Below are 17880 nucleotides of genomic sequence, written 5' to 3' on the forward strand. Positions count from 1 at the left end.
AGAAGTAGCAGAAAAAAAGCAGAAGGTGAACAACAAAAACAAGCAACCAACCATCTTCATTAACATCATCATTATCACAGTCATCATCGTCATTCCACATTCACGAAATCTTGTGCGCGCGATCGTTATGCAATTGAAGTGCGTTCAAACAAAAAAGCTTCGATAGCAACCATCCAAAAATAAACAACAACGAAAAGCCAACAAAACTTTTGATTTAATTAATAATTTGGAAATTAGAAATTTGCGTGTGTGTGTTTGTGTGTGTGTGTGTGTGTTTGTGTGTGCTTGTGCCAGCCACGGATCCGAACTGATACAAAGCGATCCGGGCAACGGTAAATAACGAACATCAAGCGGGTTTAATAGACCTATAAATACTGCTGGTAATACGCGTTTCTGGCTGTCCAAAATTAAATGCCAAATTAAATATTGAAAAATTATTGCAAACTCGTTTTTTTTTGTACAAATACAAATATCAAGCTAAAAGCTAAAGCCACAGCAGAAAGAAATAAAAACAAAAACAAAAACAACAACAACAAGAGAAAAGTGAAATTATCAAAGTGAAAAGCAGAAACGCGTTTGGCATTTATAAAATCGTTATAAAATGAAATTGTAGCAATATTACAAAATCAATAAAAATTATTATTATAGCAAAATCATTGTTACAGCCATTACAAAAATAAAAGATAAAAACAAACTGCATACCAATCGGAATAGGAAAAGGAATAGCAACAACAACAACAACCACAACAAGAGCAACTGTTGGGGGGCAAACACTTTTCCTCAAACTCATTTGGCAACGCAGCTCCCTCCTGGCCGTCTCTGTCTCTGTCTCTGTCGTCTGTCTACCACGGCTACGTAATCATTGGGAAAATATCAGCAATTTTGCAACAGTTTCAACACAACAACAACTGCAACAGCAACAGCTACAGCAGCAGCAGCAGGGGCAGCAACAGCAACAGCAAAGGCAACAAAAGTAATTGAGCAAAACACAAAAAAAAAAGTAAGGTGAGTACAAGAGAGAGAGAGAGAAAGATCACAAGACCCACGACGACCCACGACACGCATGCAAAGCAGAGAGCAGAAACCCTAGCCCTGGAACCACCTGCACACCTGCCTTCCGCCTTCCAGGAAGAGCCCCAAGAGAATGCCATTCATAATCGCACTTTTTTTTGCACTCCCTCTCTCACTTTTATGGTCTAACTGTTGTGTGTGGCTCTGGACTTCCTGCTTACGCGTTATTTTGTATTTTTTTCATGCCCAAGCAGACGGGCTATAATGACTTTGATTAGCACAAAAAGAAGCAATATCCGAATCGAGGCAGCTTTTGCTGCTAATACTGGATCTGCTAGAGTATTCATATTTTTACCCCTTTGAAGCTACACTTCCACGCTTTTTGAACTGCTGTTAATACACTTCTGGCCATGTTTCAGCCTCAGCCTCTGCTTCGGGGTTTCATTTTCATTTAAATGCGAACAGAAAAACACAGAGAAACCGAAACAGAAACAGGGCCCAAAACTACAACTAAAAGCTGGCTTCCTCAAGGTTGACAACGTTTCTTGTTGTGTGTTTCGTGTTTCCTTCTCGCCTTTTGATTGCGTATTCATATTGTATTTGAATATGATAATGCTTTAAGCAGCCAAAATAGTTCCGATTTGCCACCAATTAAGACGATTAGTGCGGAATTAGCGGCACAATGTCATGTGAACTCTGGCTGGATCTCTCTCTCTCTCTCTCTTTTCAGGAGATATGTAGGCCTGTGGTGTCTCTCTGTGGGGTATATGGCCCTGAAAATCATCCAGACATGGACAGATGGATGAGCTGTCTTGTCTTCCAAGCAGTCAGCACGCCTTCGAAAGCGAATGCATTCAAAACCAACAAAAAAAGATGCAGCTAAAAAGTGCAGTAGGTGTTGCCATTCCGATTTCGATTGCGACAATTGCCCCCCAACACTCGGCACTCGGCTCGACGCTCGACGGCTTGAATTTCGCAGAAGGGAGGAAGGAAGTCGATGTCGGAATGAGTTGGCAGTTCCACATTGGCTTTTGGCTGCCTGCGGGGCCTCAGTTACAGCTTCTCATCGTCATCTGCGTTCATCATCGTTGTATCTCTGTAGTTTTTGTTGTGGGAGTCAATTAGTGTGCAAAAACGAAGCAGGAGAGGGAGATGCTGAAGCTGCTGCTGCCATGGCACCCAATTATGCAGCCATAAATGTAAACAATCGTGTAAAAGACCTCTAAAATGAGGTGTTCCTCGGATGCTGCTGGCTCAAAGAATTGCTGAAATCTGTCTGGGCAAAAGTTCAGCAGAACCTGCAGACAATACTATAACCGTGGTGGCATACCTAATGGGAAATGTCAGTCAGTCAGTCATTCATTCAGCCAGCCAGTCAGCCAGCGAACAGACCAGACCAGACATCCGCGCAGTTGACTTCATTTACATTTTCCCAACACCAGCAACAAACAAATGAATGAACAAATGATTTTAAGCCGAAATTGCTGGAAACCCCCACCGAAAATGTAAAAAAAAAGGTCGCGCAATAGTGGATTTCATTTTGTAACTTTGTAAACATCCAGAAAAGGAAGGGAATGCGACTTGCATCGATTAACCAGATGGTTCGCTCGATAGATTTGCCAAAACTTCAAATTCCAATGGGGAATTTGCATTTGACCGATAAACCGTTTCTTCTTTCACTCTCCACCATTTCTTTTCACGCTGCGCATATTTCATGAGCACAGCTCATGGGCTCTCTTCCATTGTTTTTCATTCTATTGGAATTCCCTTCCATTCCCTCTTTTTATATTCCTACTGCCAAAATGGAGAACTGTTCATTAGCTGCCAAAGTGGGTTAATGTCATGCAGTCAACATTCTTTATAGATAGAAAGAGAATTATGGCCAGAAATTACTGGGCTGGAGATACATATAATGAGAATACAGCACTATTTCAGCCACATATTAAGAGCTAAGAGATCTATTACCCACAGCTGTGAGTACGAGTGTAAGAGCTAATAAACTCGTTAATGTTGTGGCGCCACAAAAGTGTGAAGGAAACATTAAAGCTGATACTGAGAGCACGTGCCGCGGTGCTTGTAGGTGATTAGCCAGACGGCAGACGGTTAGACACAGAGATAGATAGAGATATATTCGTAGATAGATTGAGAGATGGATATATACATAGATACATCGAAGATGATGGCCTTTAACGCCTCGGCTGCAACCGCACAACGCGGCTCCAAAAGTGCCAGAGAGACGTCGGCAGACAGCAGACAAAGGCATCTATCTCTCTTTATTAAAACATTATTTCGTTTTTCTATTGTTGGAAAATAAATTGCATTTTAAATACGTAGCCACTCTCGCGTAGGCAGTAGGCAGCAGCAGCTTCCATGGATGGATGGAATGGGATGGGTATTGGGATGCCCTGACTCAATCAGCTGAACAAAACACTTGAATGAAAATATTATGATCTTTCTTTGGGATTGTTGTAACACACGAAACTTCCGCTCGACATCATCATCATCATTATCATTATCATCATCATAAGCATCAGAGTAGCAGCAGCAGCATCAGCTGAAAAGTGAAAACTTGGATGATTTGTTGATTGCAAACATTTGATAAGCCCCAAACTGAATGAAAAAAGAAATGGTAGAAAGGTTAGAAGAGAGAGAGAGACGCAGCGTTTATTAAGCCAACTAATGATGGTCAACGTAACGCAAGTACAACTCTCATTCTCTTCCTCTTCCTCTCTCTCTCTCCTCTCTGACACTCTCTCTGTAGCTGACTGCTAAAAGAAATCGAGTTTCAGTTTCATTTTCAGTTTCGGTTTCAGTTTCGGCTCCAAACTCACTCGCTTGTGGAAAATGTAGTGCAATGGCGCTGTCATAGGTCTGCCGCAAATTGCTTCGTTTACAAAGTGAGAGACCAGACTGACTTTTCTCTGCTCTCCTCCCACGGGTATGTAGGCAGGCTTTTGCGGTGAGTGAGCGAGAGCGAGATGGGAAAGCATTTTGGAGCAGTTGAAGCGTGCAGGCGAAAACGAAAGCAGAAGCAAGCGGCGCAAAAAAAAAGTTGCAGTTGCTCTGCTTCTTTTACTACTCTTCAGTACCCTCTAAGCAGAGGGGTATATTCGCTTTAATTGGAAGTTTGTAATGGGAAGAATGAAAACAATTAACGATAGAAGAACACATTTCAAGTAGATTCTGATATAGAAATTTCTTAGTAAAATGCTCCAAAACTGAACAAATTTCCACAGAACATATCCTATTTTCAAGGGTATTGCATCTTTCGGCCATCATGGATAATGCTTTTCTTTCTTTGCCTTTTTTATGTTTGTTGAATTTCGTGTTTTTCCGTTGCTTTTTTCTAGTTGTTGTTGTTTTTGTTGCTATCTCCTCTTTTCACTCCTCTGGCTGAAGCTGTACATGTTTTGGCCAGGCTGTTTTTAGTCATGTTTTCGACCAGCGGATTTGTTGCACTGGTCTCGCGTTTTTGGCCTGGCCAACAAGTTGGAACGTAACGAAAGCATGCGGAAAAAATGCACTAAAAATTAAATGAAAGTGTCAACTTGTTTTTATCGCTTTTTGCTCGAATGAAAACCGAAAGCAAATTAGGCTGCATTTGCCATACTGTCGACATTATGGCCAAGAAAATCAGGAAATAATCAATTTTTATAATCCCATTACAAGTCCTTTTTCAACTATGTATCTTTATCTTTTTTTTCCATTAATTTCTTTACGTTTTCCCCCCAATGCTGGTTTTAAGTTTTCGTTGTACATTTTTCGTTATTTCAAATCATTTGATTTAATGCCCTAAGACGATTTCAAAAGGTGTCAAGCGATTTGTAAATTTACATTTTGAAAGTGCTTGCAACGGCAAGCAACAGCAACAGCCGCGGCCGCAGCAGTAAAAATCAATCAAAACCCCGACATAGAGCTAGAGCAAGAGAGACACAAGACATTCAACATTCGAAGATCTAACAAAATTGAAATGTTAATTTTTAGTTTTGTTTTTGTTTTTTTGGGGGGCTTTTCGTCTCCATCCCATCTGGCCAACCATCCATCCATTCACATCTAAGCATCCGTTCGTTCGTTTGGTTTTTTTTTTGGGGGATTGCGCAAAGCGCTGACAGTTACATGACTTTGAAAAGTTTCTCATGAATGCATGCATATACAAATATACGAATACACGATATGATTTAACATATTTTGGGCTTAATAATTGCCTGAATGATGAGCACGGCGCACAGATGGTGCCATGTGCGTGCCATGGATTGGATGGGAAATATTTGCGAAATCGAAATGCAACAAGTGGCTGCTTAAAGTTACTGTTTTGTGTTGTGTTGTGTTGTGTTGTGTTACCGTTGTGTTGATGGCTGTTGATGATGATATTCCGATACTCAGGCGATGCGCTGAGGTGTTAAATGCCCGGCCAACAAGTTCCGCAATGCGATTCCAAAGTTAAGTGCTTTGATTTTTGCATTATTAGCTCCGCTTCCCGATTTGAGCAATTTTGCATAATTTGCATCGCAGCCGCAGCCGCAGCACATAATGAAAACCTTAACCCCAAACGAGGAACTGAACCGTAGCCGAGTGCATGGCACGGGCACGAGCACGGGCATGGCTCCCTCCACGCCACTTTCACGGTATGCAAATTGAGGCAGTGCCGCGTGCAGAGCAGACGAGTGTTGGAGAAATATGATTAACTGGTTTTTGGGCGAAAAGGGTGTATGCCAGGAAAATCTATTAAAAGAAAACTCTGGAAGTATATCATATTGAAATATGTCTGTATCTACATACCGTGATATGCCATGTGCCGACATAAGCCATGTGTAAAATTAAGCGGATCACGAACCCTGTTGAAGTCTTCGCAGCATGGCTATTATTTGCACATATATCGATTCCATTCCCCCACAGAGCCAGAAGAACCGCAGCTCTTTCTTCGTCTCCTTTCCAGCCAAAAGTCAATGACTGCTTAATTTAATTTGGCAACAAATCAATGGCCCACGATATACATGGTTCTCGGCTTGACCCCTGTGAAAGCAATTTCGTTTCGGGCTCCATTCGCTGTTGGCCTCTCTGTCGCTTTGGCCAATCAATCAAGCCGCTCTACACACATTCTTGGGCCAAAATCTCTGGTTCCTTGAGTCTTCTTCGGCTTCCATCTGCGAAAGTATCAAATGTTTTGTTACTTCTTCGTTGCTTCATTAGGTCCAGCGACTTTCATGTAGTTTCTGGTTACATAATGGGATCCATTAGGGGTGCCAAATATACTTTCTAGCCAAAAAACAAACAAACAAGACACACATACCAAGTAGAAAGAAAAAAGCGTTGAAGGAAGGTAAATTTATCATGTCTGACCCTGACATTTGTGTGAGGCAGCTTTGAAAATGTGTTGGCAAATGAATTTGCAGATTTGTGAGGCAACATGAAACATCAAACAAATCATCTACTAACGATTCACACTCTAACTACTGAAGCAGCTGCTGAAGCAGATGGGGCAGACACTTCATACAATATTTGCAGTCTCGTGACGCACTCGCAAATTGACGAACTCCACGGCCTCAAACAATGCAATCGCCGGGGGGTAAACGAACTGCAAAACTATTTGCACTCCGGAGACGGAGACGGCAGCGGCAGCAACAGCAGCAGCCAACGACCTCTTGACAGGCAATGCACATCGTTTGCCTGCCTGGAGAGTAGCCGCATTAGAATTACAAGACCCCAGACCCCGCCAGGCCCACTTCCACTTCCATTTCTATTTACATTGAATTCAATTAATATGCAACTAGCGTTGTCAGGTGCCGATTGTCATCATCAAAATTCTTTATTGATTGCCCCCGAGAGCCGACTCTCGACTCTCGAGTCGTAGAAACTACAATAATTCATGACGTTGACTTTCATTCATAAACTGCGCTCGCCGTCTGTCTGTCGTTCCGTCTGGGTTGTAGTTGAATATGCAGTGAATGTTGCCATTAAGTTATGCATATTTTCATTTACTTGCTTACTGAGTGAAGGAAAGTTCTGTAGAAAGTTTTTGAAACGAGTTTTCCGCTTGTCAATCAGGGAAGCAGCAACAATAGAACAGACATTATTGCTCATCATTAATAGAAACGTAAGTGAGTTCTCTCTCAGAGGCATGTGATTTTAAGCACGTTCTAAACAAGGCAGCAGCTTGTTTGCAGCAGACTTTTCGTTACACAAATGCACATGCACAAATCCAAGCAGCTGAATGCTCGTTTAGTCAGTACTGAAGATCCAGAGAGTGGGCATGGAGGGAGAGGAAGAACGGTAAACACATGCAGTCGGCACACTGCTTGTGTTGTTTAGGGTGAGCAAGCAATAACAAATGTTATTGCTCATCAAAGCTTAGAGCGTGGGTGTGGGTGTGGGTGTGTGTTCTCTCACGCATGCACAGCCATGAGAGGAGAGGAGAGAGGGAGACACAGAGTGATGCGGAAACTAGAAACAGAAGCGAGATCTATTGAGTTTTGGGAGCGCTCTCTCTCTCTCTCTCTCTCGCGGTATTTAGGCAAGGCAATGCAGTCATAATGGAAAGTGAGAGAAGCGACAAAATTAGAACAGGCGTGCATGATTCCATGTGACGCAAAGAAAAGAACAATTGATTTCATAATAGGTGTTTAGGCAGCAAAAATCTCTTAAAACAAATTCTTATCACATACAAACATTTATTTGAATATCTCCTATGAGAATATTGTGTGGTACAACGTACTTGAACGTATTGCGTCACCATAGAGATTATTTCTGCAGCGTGTGGGCAGCAGCCTCAATGACGATCGCTTCGAAGATCTCGCAAGCAGAGAGAAGAGCAATCTATTGTGGAAATATCCAATAAAGTTGTTTTGCGGGAAGTAGGCAAACATCAAATATAAATAATAATAATACTTCAACTTTGGTGAACTCTGCTCTCAGTAAATAATGCTACTTAACTTTGCAATTTGCTACGTTCCACAGATGTTCGAAATCCACTTATCCATCGAAATTATCGTACATTTTACTTTCCACGGAGTATTTTTTTTGTTTGTATATTTCGTATTTCAATTCGTTTGGCAAAATGTCAAACGCAGGCCAAGTTATTGAACCCATCGGAAATCGGTGGAAAATCTCTGCCTATAATTCAATATCAATTCGTTGGACAATTGTGAAAGTTCAACGAATTTGAAATTTAAATTTGAGTTCATCGGATGATGCCCTCTTCCACCTTCTCCACCTCTTTGCCACAATGTAAGGTATTAAGAAATAATCATCAATTGGATTGGCATTATTTAAATGATTCAAATGATTTCAAGTAGCAGTTTTCTGCCATCTGATTGATATTTACTTGTTGTTGTTTCTTTGTTTGTGTGTTTTCGTTGTTTTTGTGAAAGTTGTTGAACATTTTTGCGTGCGCGAGGGAAATATTTTATTAGTTTTGCTTGGAAAGTGAATGCTGGAATGACTGAAAATTGCTATCCTAATGGTCACACACACACACACACACACACACGCATATCAGTCTTTCAATCGGAGTTTGATATTTGCTTTGGCAAAGTGCAACCTGTATAACTGTAAAAGATCATGGAAATTATCAGGCAGACAAATCAGCAAAGTCAACACGCACACAAATGCAGAAAGGCACTCTTGATGACTATATTTTACGGCATCAAGTGGCATCCACAGACGGTGGCCTCTCAGCCCGAACCACAGCTGCAGCTCCATCTCCCCACCTTTCAGCGTTCAGAGTCCAGGCAACGGCAGTTGGTCTGTTTTCAAAAGTCCAGTAACGAAAACACAAAGCAAAGCCCTCATTGCGTCTGTCCCGTTCCAGCCGCTATGAGTGTGCAGGATATTCGAGCACCACTTGGCCACTGGAGCCTCCACTCCTCCACTCCACTGCACTCCACTTTCAGCTGGGACTGTCTGTGGGCCGTTAATTGTCCATCATATAAAGAAACTTTCTTGATATGTCAGCGTTATTTAGCCAGAATGGTTCCGAGAACACTGAGAAATGCCGTTTAAGTGTTTTAATTTGACGTGCCCCACAAGGACTTCGGCGGCATAAAGGTTTCCCTCTCCTCTTTTGGGACTTTTCGTTTGATATTTATAATTGGATAAAAGCACCTCCGTGTGGGTACTAATGGAATAATGATTATCCAGCTGCTTAAGATATCTGCAAATATCAGCATCAGTCAGCAATCAGTCATTGAGTGATCGTTAGGTCTGTCATTCTCAAGGAGTCTTCTCTTCTTTCATCCATAAACTTGTCAAGGGGCTGGGCTCTATTTTCGCTCGTAGAATGCATCAAAACTAAACCGTAGACATGAGGTACACTGCCATACATGTGGCACTCAAAATGCACTACACGTAATTACGCGACTCCTCCTCGCCTCCGAAGACAAACTAGAACACGTCTGCGTCCCATGTACGTGCTGAGCCTAAGGAACTTTTTATGTTTGAGCGGGGTGGGGAGCTGTGCTATGTGTTCTATATACACTGCAGATACTTACACTGATTTCTGGGTTGGTTTTTGTGTCGCCCTTTGTTGGCTATAAATAACAATGCTCGTACTTTGCAGACACAAAAGAAAAATGCAACTCAATAATGGCGACAAGACAGCGGGATAGTCTCGGTCTCAATCCCAGAGCCGATACTCTATACAATTTAACGGCTTTTGTTGCATAAATCGAGCTGCAGCAACATTTGTTATGCGATTGCAATCTTTTTGTTGGCAAGCAACAAAAAATGGCGTCGATCGTTGACAATTGTGCAAAAGGCGATGAATATTTATGGCCAGGCCCAGGCTCGGGCCCTTGCAGCAGCATCCGACCCACCACCACATCGACAGCACTGCCGGCAGTCAGACAGTCCATCAGACACTCTGGCTGTCAATCAGTCATTCACACACTTTCAGGCGAAAAGAAAGCCAACAATTATAGACACTAATAACAACAAAAAAGACGGCCAAATATATGACAACAGGTTAGCGAACCTCCTCCCGAAAACATTTGCATGCCAAGGCACACGAGCAACAAAGACAAAGAGATGGGAGAGTGAGCGAACGAAAGAAGGCAAGAGAGAGAGAGAGAGAAAGAGAGATAGCAATTTCTTGTCGCTACACGCGTCGCCTGCCAAGCGTCCCCAGAGCAACAGAGCTTCAGGCCCAGCCCCTACCGCCCCAATAGATGTTTATTATGCAATGAGCGTTTTTTTCAACAACTTGACAAACTGAGCCGTGAAAAAACAAACGACTTGAATCTGTGGTATACACTTACTGCCAAAATAGGGTATATGCAGTTGGGCAAGCAGTGTATAGAAAGCCACACTCAATGCAAGCAGTGTAAGCAGCTGCAAACGGAACTTCCACAAGGAGTGCGTGATATTTGTACACTGGAACAGAGAGCTCTCATTAGGCAGAACAACTTTGGGTATAAATACGAATTATTTAGTGGACCATTTACTCCTTAAAGTAAGAGTATCCCACGTTTAAGCTCAAGTCCAAATTCCTTATTGCAGCTTACAGGTGATTTTTTTCATTATTTACCTTTATTGCTGCTGTTGTCAACGTGCTTTGGATGCTATCTCTTCCGCCCTCTCTTTCTCTTTGTCGAATCTGTGCCTGAATCATAGCCCGTCCGAGTGATGATCGGAATCGGAATGGGGGGTTCTGAAACCACGATGCGTAGTTCACAAACAAGTAATTTCAATATAAATTGCATGTTTTACACATAAATTCAGACTCTAAAGCCACTTCAATTTTTGAATATATAGAAGAGACGGACGGCGACGGACACTGCTTGTGATTATATTGCATTCGTAAATGCCTGATGTTCAGGTGGGAATGCGCACAGGTTTGCTCTGCAGGCGGGATGACTTGTGAAAAGGAAGTCCAGGTCATAAACAATATGGCAGGGGAATGAGTGGAGTGGAGTGCGTTGAACCCACACCCATCATCGTGGCTTGGGTTACCATTGGGATGCCATAATTCTGTTTGCTTTGCAATTTGGGAGTTTCTGTTGTTTTTGTTTCTTTGGGGCCGCCTGTCAAAATCTGTTGATATGTTTGCCGTTATTTACAGTTAGGTGGCGGTTCCTTTAGAAGTTCTTTCAAATAATGCGAGAATATTCTCAACCTTTTATGACTCGAGATCTCTTCTCATTTTCTCTTCTCGCTCTCTCTCTCTCTCTCTTTACAGAGCCACAAAGATGGTGTCGCGACGTAAAATTCTATCACGTTCACGCGATGATCTTAATCTTGACCAGACATTCACCCAGCAGGAGGAGGAGGAGGATGTCTGGTACCAGAAGGATAAACTGTACAAGGTAAGTCCACGGAAATCTTCAACCAAAAATAACCAAAAACGAAAAAACTGACTTCCGCCTGACAGTTGGCTGGGGGCTTCTATGATTTGCTTCTATTTTCCTGCGGCTGCCTCATTCTCAACACGTGCGGTGACGACGCTGACGACCGTTCCGTTCCGTCCCGTCCATCCGACGTAGCGACGTTCAAGCCACCGCATTGAGGTCAGCATGAAACGCACTGTACTCGTACTGCTGAGGTTTTGCTGCTTGCCTTTGCTGTTGGTGTTTGTTTTTGTTGTTGTATTGACCAATTGCATTAATTACCGTTAGGCCATCGCATTGCGTTGTGCATTTTTAATTTGCCTATGGGCCAAGGCAGTAAAAAAAACACAGCCAAAGGCGAACAGCTCGCAGCTCGCAGCAAATGGCCAACGACCAGTGGGCTGTAGCAGCAGTAACTATAAAAAGAAATAGTTATGGGTAGCGTAGCCCTAATGTTGGGACAAGCCCAAAGCGCACGAGCTCAGCGCACGAGAGGCAGAGGCAGAGGCAGAGAGTGATTTGAGTGCAGCTAAACAGCAGGGAATAGAGCTATCCTGATGGAAGTACTGCCAGCTGAAACCGAAGAGATAGTAAATCAGCTGAGAGGCAGAGAGTGCAGCATTGCCAGCACACACCAAAAAGAGAAGCTGCCGCTTCTTTTCATTTGATTTTGTTTTGTGTGTGGGAATTCCATTGATGAGACTTTTTGCCGAACAGTTTTACTGTCTGCGTGTGGGAGTTTGGAGACCAAACCCATTTGCAGCTTAGCGCTTTATTGTGACTGCAAGCAAGTCAACACTTTGGGCCTTAAACTTCATGGCAGACAAATCTTCAATCATCGTTTTGACTATTTAGAAGTTTTCTCAACTGATTTGTGCACTCTTCATGCTAACTTTTAGCTCTTTGTGTCTGAAGTTTCTCCAACTGATTTGCTCTGTGATGTGTGCAGAGCAGCAAGCTGAAAAACTAGAGGAAAAGAAACATCCAAAGACTGCCCATTAAATTGATGTTTTATTTCTAATGGAGATTTGCATAAATTTTGGTTGGCTTGCATCAGCGATTCCAGAGCCAGAGCCAGAGCCTCACCCCAAAAGTGAAAAGCGTGCGTCTGCTGCCTCTTGCCTCTATAATTCTCTCTCTCTCTCTTTCTGTCTTTGTGTTGCAATTAGCGTGAGCGTGGCATCTATATAATTCCGTTTAGCCTGGGCTCCCCTGCCACACACAAAGGCGTCTCACAAAATTTGTATTTCCCATGATGGAAACGGCAACAAATTATGTCTGCATTTTCCTTTTGTCGTTGCTCCCCATTCAAAGAGTTAGGCCCTTTGATTTGCTTTTTGCCCGGGGGCACTTATTGGGCAATCCCTGTAGTTGTCGTTGTTGCAGCTTGTTGCTTGTTGCTTGCTTCGTTTCGTGTGCCATTTTCAATATTGCTTACAAATTTATTATCTGGGAATTCCCCCAGAGACACTCCACCGCTCCAATAGACATCTCCATTAGAAGGCAAAACAAAAGACTTAAGCAACGAACTGCTGCCGCATGCTGCATGCTGCATGCCACATGCAGAATAGAATCATCTGTGGCTGTGGCTTGTTTTCCTGTGAAAATGAAAGTTTTTCTTCGGCTGGTTTTCGCTCCTTCTGCCATTTTCCTTTTGTTTTCCTTTTCGTTTGCGTTTCGCCTTGCTGCTTGCGGCACCCGTTCACCTGGTTTCGGTGTCGCTTTTGGCCAGGCCTGAACAACAGGATTTTTGTGTGGCGTTGGCTCAACGCCGGAGCAGGAAAAACCACTAAAACGAGACACACACACACACACACACACACACGAGACACACTCACATGTACACATGTGTTAGGCTTCAAATTCGAATAAATTCAATGGAAACGCTGCTGCTGCTGCTGCTGCTGCTGTTGTTTACTTTTTGGTAGTTTCTTTCTGGTTTCGGTTTTCTATGGATGCCGCACTTCATCAATGTCCCAGGACCAATTGAATTTCCTGCTCAATTATTAATTGATTTACCTTTTGACGGAAGAGTCGCCTCCGGCGATTCGAAAAGTCATTCCAGCTCGGCTTTTGCCAGCTTTTGGCATGAAATTTGCATAAATTATGTGAGCGTTGAGGGGGGGTGCCAATGTGGGTTATCCAAACAGCAGCCCAAATGGGGGAAAACAATAAACATATCAATGAACTTTCGTACATGAATCGTTCGTTCGTTTGTTCGGGCATGAAGATGCAACCTGTCACAAAGCGAGACAACAACAAAAAATGAATCTATCAAGACCATAATAATTTGAGGCGATTGCATCTATTTGTGGCCCGACACAAAGCGAACAACAGAGAAAAAACAACAGCTATAGAAATCATTTTATTAAATGTCAACTCTGATCCAGCAGCAGCAGCAGCAGCAGCTGCTTGGAGTCTCCTCCGCGAGAGTCGTGACTGCAAAAGTTCAGCAACATTTTGCACAAAAAAGTGCAGGCAGGCAGCCACACAAAACCGCAAAGATTCTCAGCCTCATCTTCTTCTCGGCTGTGTGCGGTGGTGGTGTTGCACGTGTTGCAAGCCGATCAGTGTGATCCATTAGAGCTCTTGCGACAGAATAAATAGACATTAATTACGCCCCGAAAATGCGCTCTGCCGGAGACACAAAAGTTCTGCAATCATGTATCATGTTTCTGCAGGGTATTTGTAGGGTATGTTAGAGCAGAGACAACTGCGATACCTGCGTAACGGGCATGCACGAAAAATATCTTCTATTTACGGGTATTTGTATCTCGTTCTGGGTTGCTGCTGGCCTTAATCTCTTTCATATGCTAATGGATACGCCCGAATAATGAATAATATGAATGCAAACCCGTTCGCTTGGGATCGAATGCCATACGAAACTTGTTCCCAGACTGGCCAAAAAATCAGCATTACGTATACGTATAGGAGAACACGCGCTGGGCCTGGGCCTGGGCCTGGGTCTGGGCATGTGGCGTGGCAAGGCAGTGGCTGTATGTAGCTGCTGCAACTCAGGACTAATTAAAAGCCACAAGCAACTTCAGATGAACCTCGGCATTTTGAGGTCGTCTGTTTTTACTTTTTTTGTGGTGGCAGGGAGGGAGGGAGGAGAGTGCCCCTCTGCACACGGCCTAGAAATGTTATGAGCTTTAACCAGTTTTGGCCGACACTTGAGCCTACAAGATTCTTGGCAAAGTGAAAACCTGAAGTGAATCTGCCCAAAGAACACGCCACCAAAATGAAATCAAAAGTGCTTCCAAGCAGCTCGCGGCTCGAGGCTCTCGTCTCAATCCCAAGTACGCAAACGCAGAGCATCTGAAAAGGTTAACAAGTTTTACTACATGATTTATTTGCATTTTTAATGTGTGTGCGCGCCTCTGATCATGAAGCTCTGATGCTGGATCTAGCTGCTGGCTCCGACTCTCAAGAGACGCAGCCCGAGAGCTGCCTAGACAAGTTTTGCCCAAAAAACAAATGAGTGAGTCCGTCCGTCTGTAGAATTGTAAGCCAAGAGCCAAGCCAAAGCCAAAAATTTGATGTTTACTGTGCTTGCCTTTTCATATTTAATTTTTTATTATTACCCCCAAAAAAAAAGAGACCGAAATTGTGGGCATGTTGGTTACTGGGCTAATGGCTTTGTTTATGACGGTTCTTTGTTCGGGTTAATTGAGCGTCAGCCGGGCCGGGCCAGGGGAAAACGCCAGCTGTTGGCTATTTGGACTTTTCCTTTGAATATTGCATACAGTGAGTTTCGGCAGCATATGATGTGCGGCTGATGTGTGCTCTAAAAATCTTTCAATAAGTTTCCAAGGAATTCTACAATTTAATTGCCACTGAGATAGGGTAACTCTGTAGATGTTGATCAAGTTATTGGAATAGTATTCACGGAATTCAGTCACAAATGTGTATATAGAGCCCGGTTTATATACCACACAGATCCAAAGCAGAAATGTAAAATATTTTCAAAGTGCACTTAGGCATGACGCAAGCCCAGAGGAGAGCAGAGCAGACAAAGCTGCAATCAAAAGCGACTTGCAGGCACTTCAAATATCTATGCATAAAAGTACTCGGCTCGTATTCATACATATATTGTTGGATATAAAAAGAGACTTCAAACCGAGCAGAGCAGAGCAGAGCAGCGCAGCGCGAACCAACCCAAGCAGCAACTACAAAGCAGTGCAAAGCAGTGCAGCGCAGTGCAGTGCAGAGCAGTGCAGCGGCTGGCCACCAACAAAAAGCAAAGCCGTATCATTGCCTATAATTTTACACGTCTAACTGCACCACGAAACGAGCTGTGGAGCTGGAGCTGAAGCTGGAGCTGGAGCTCTGGCTGGCTGTTCGTGTCAGCATTTGCTCCGATTTGATTTTAACTTTTATTTAACAAACTGCAAACACACACAACGCAAACGCCGAACGGCAAACGCAAACACAGACTGATGCTTGTAATGGCAGCCAGCGACAAAAGCAACAACAAAATAAGTAAAAGTAAAGTGAGTGCAAAATAACAACAACAAAGTACAAACTTAAAACGCAAGCGCCCAACAAGGCCGTTCACTTTGGCAAGCACATAGACACACCAGACAGACAGAGAGACAGGCTGAGCGAGAGAGTGAGAGAGATAGATCACGATGGAAAGTGAAAATTGGCAGCATTAGTAGTGCTGGTGGTGTCTATTGGGCATGTTTTTCTTTCATTTTGGAAGAGTTTTGGGGATTTGCTGAAGGAATTTCCATCCTAGAATCCTTTGTCGACATTTACTTTCCTTAACTATCGTTTTCACTATCATTTATATATTGCAGGAACACATACAGGAAGTGCTGGACAAATGGACCCAAATCGATGACGAGATCTGGGCCAAAGTAATTGTCTTTGAGCGCAATCGACGTGTGGCCAAGGCATACGCACGGGCCCCGGTGCTGACCATTAATGGCTCCGACGATGGCTTCGACGGCATGCGGTGAGTAGTCAGTCCGGTCCAGTACAGTCCGCCCCATTTGCACACCCATATCCATAATTAACGGTCATTGCAAGGTGTACAAACAGATGCGCAAACACACACACACACACACACACACAGAGTGACAGTGGAAGCATGAACACCGCCAAAACGAAAACATATTAAACATGAGCACACAATGCCTTTGAACTTTGCTAAAAGCAAAACAAAATGGGATGGAAAAAAAAAAAGACATAAATAATTATGGAACTGGCAAAAGTATGTGCCGTGCTGTGCCCTTGACCCACTGGCAAAGAAAATCCACAGCAGGAGAGAGGAGATGAGAGGAGAGGAGAGGAGCGAGCCCTTGCGATGCCTCATCTCATCTTCTTTCTCTTTGACGTTGACTGAGCGGTTGAGGGTATGATGGGTTTGCTGGGAAGTTTGTCACACACACAGGCAGATGGGCAGATGGGCAGATGGGTTCCCCCTTTACATATTGATGTAAGTTCGAGGGCATTCACAGCTTCGATGCTTCGATGGCCTTCCCCCCTTAATACGCGTACAATAATTAATTGCTGTTGATATGCTCTCGAATGAGCAATGAATGAAACGCCCATCAAATTGATGGGCATGCGATTAAAATTTAATTCCCCAGATGAACTTCACTCCGCCAAGAGGCTGACTGTCCGCTGGAGTAGAGAACCTTCGGGCATGGAGCATGGAGCACGGAGCACGGACAGGGGCATTGCAAAATGCTCGACCTTAGGGGCAACAATTTGTAGCATGTGAAAAAGCCAAGTGAAAAAGGCGAGTGAAAATGCTATAATAATTGTACGTTGCTCCGCAGCTCCTCGTGGGGTTATTTCTTGTATTTTTATTTTTCTTCTTTTTCTTCTTTTTTTTTGGCATTAAATGAGCGATTTCCGTTTTCGGCCAAAAAGCAATTTATGCCAAGAATTTGGCTCTTTTTTTCGTGTTGTTGTTGGAGGTCTTCCGAGAGGTTCTTCGAGAGGGAAGGGTGCTGGCATGCAGTCGTCTAATTAACATATTCCGTTTCAAACAGCAACAAAAAAATAACCATATTGCCGTTGCGTGCCACAAACTGGCGGAAAATGCCAAATGCCGTACACTCAATTGTGTCTGTGGCAATTTTTGGGTTGTGCCACGGCCGCAACCCAAGCAGCGGCCCCAGCATACAATAATCGCAAATGTCAAGAAGTTTTGGGAGCATAAATTCTATTCAATGGATCCTACGTACGTATGCATAATGCATTGGGAACTCAATGTGAAGCGCAAATATTGAAATCTAAGAGGGCGGAGAGACGCCACAAAGAAATGGAATGAGATGGGATGGGATATACCAAAAAAGGGCATCAAGTGCCTGGCATCATGGCGGCTTCCTTTGTGGACTTGGTCGCAAAATAAAGTTGCTGCTGCTGCCGCCAGACCAAATGTCAACCGCACAAAAACCAACGAGCTGGTGTTGGCAAGGAGGGGCTGGAGTGGCGGATTGGTGTGCAGGAGAGTAGAGATTGGGACAATGAAGATGGAGATGGAGAGGGATAACAAATGAAATTGAAAATAATAACGAAAGTCATTCCATTCAAT

At 43.4% G+C, this 17880-nt stretch overlaps 1 protein-coding gene across 3 annotated transcripts in view; it reads left to right on the forward strand.

The window, feature by feature from the left end:
- LOC117581615 (lateral signaling target protein 2 homolog) overlaps window positions 1–17880 on the forward strand; it is a 27431-nt gene continuing 9551 nt past the window's right edge. Inside the window, exons 1-3 of one of the 3 annotated variants that reach the window (XM_034268989.1) lie at window positions 1–25; window positions 11183–11309; window positions 16133–16290. In XM_034268989.1, the coding sequence (XP_034124880.1) occupies window positions 11193–11309; window positions 16133–16290 (275 nt within the window). In that variant the 5' untranslated portion in view covers window positions 1–25; window positions 11183–11192. Of the gene's footprint in view, window positions 26–714; window positions 1006–11182; window positions 11310–16132; window positions 16291–17880 lie in introns of those variants that run through there. The other 2 variants (XM_034268997.1, XM_034268981.1) reach the window with 2 other exon arrangements.

This window comes from Drosophila guanche, unplaced genomic scaffold (genome assembly GCF_900245975.1).
Source record: "Drosophila guanche unplaced genomic scaffold, DGUA_6, whole genome shotgun sequence".
NCBI classification, from domain to species: domain Eukaryota; kingdom Metazoa; phylum Arthropoda; class Insecta; order Diptera; family Drosophilidae; genus Drosophila; species Drosophila guanche.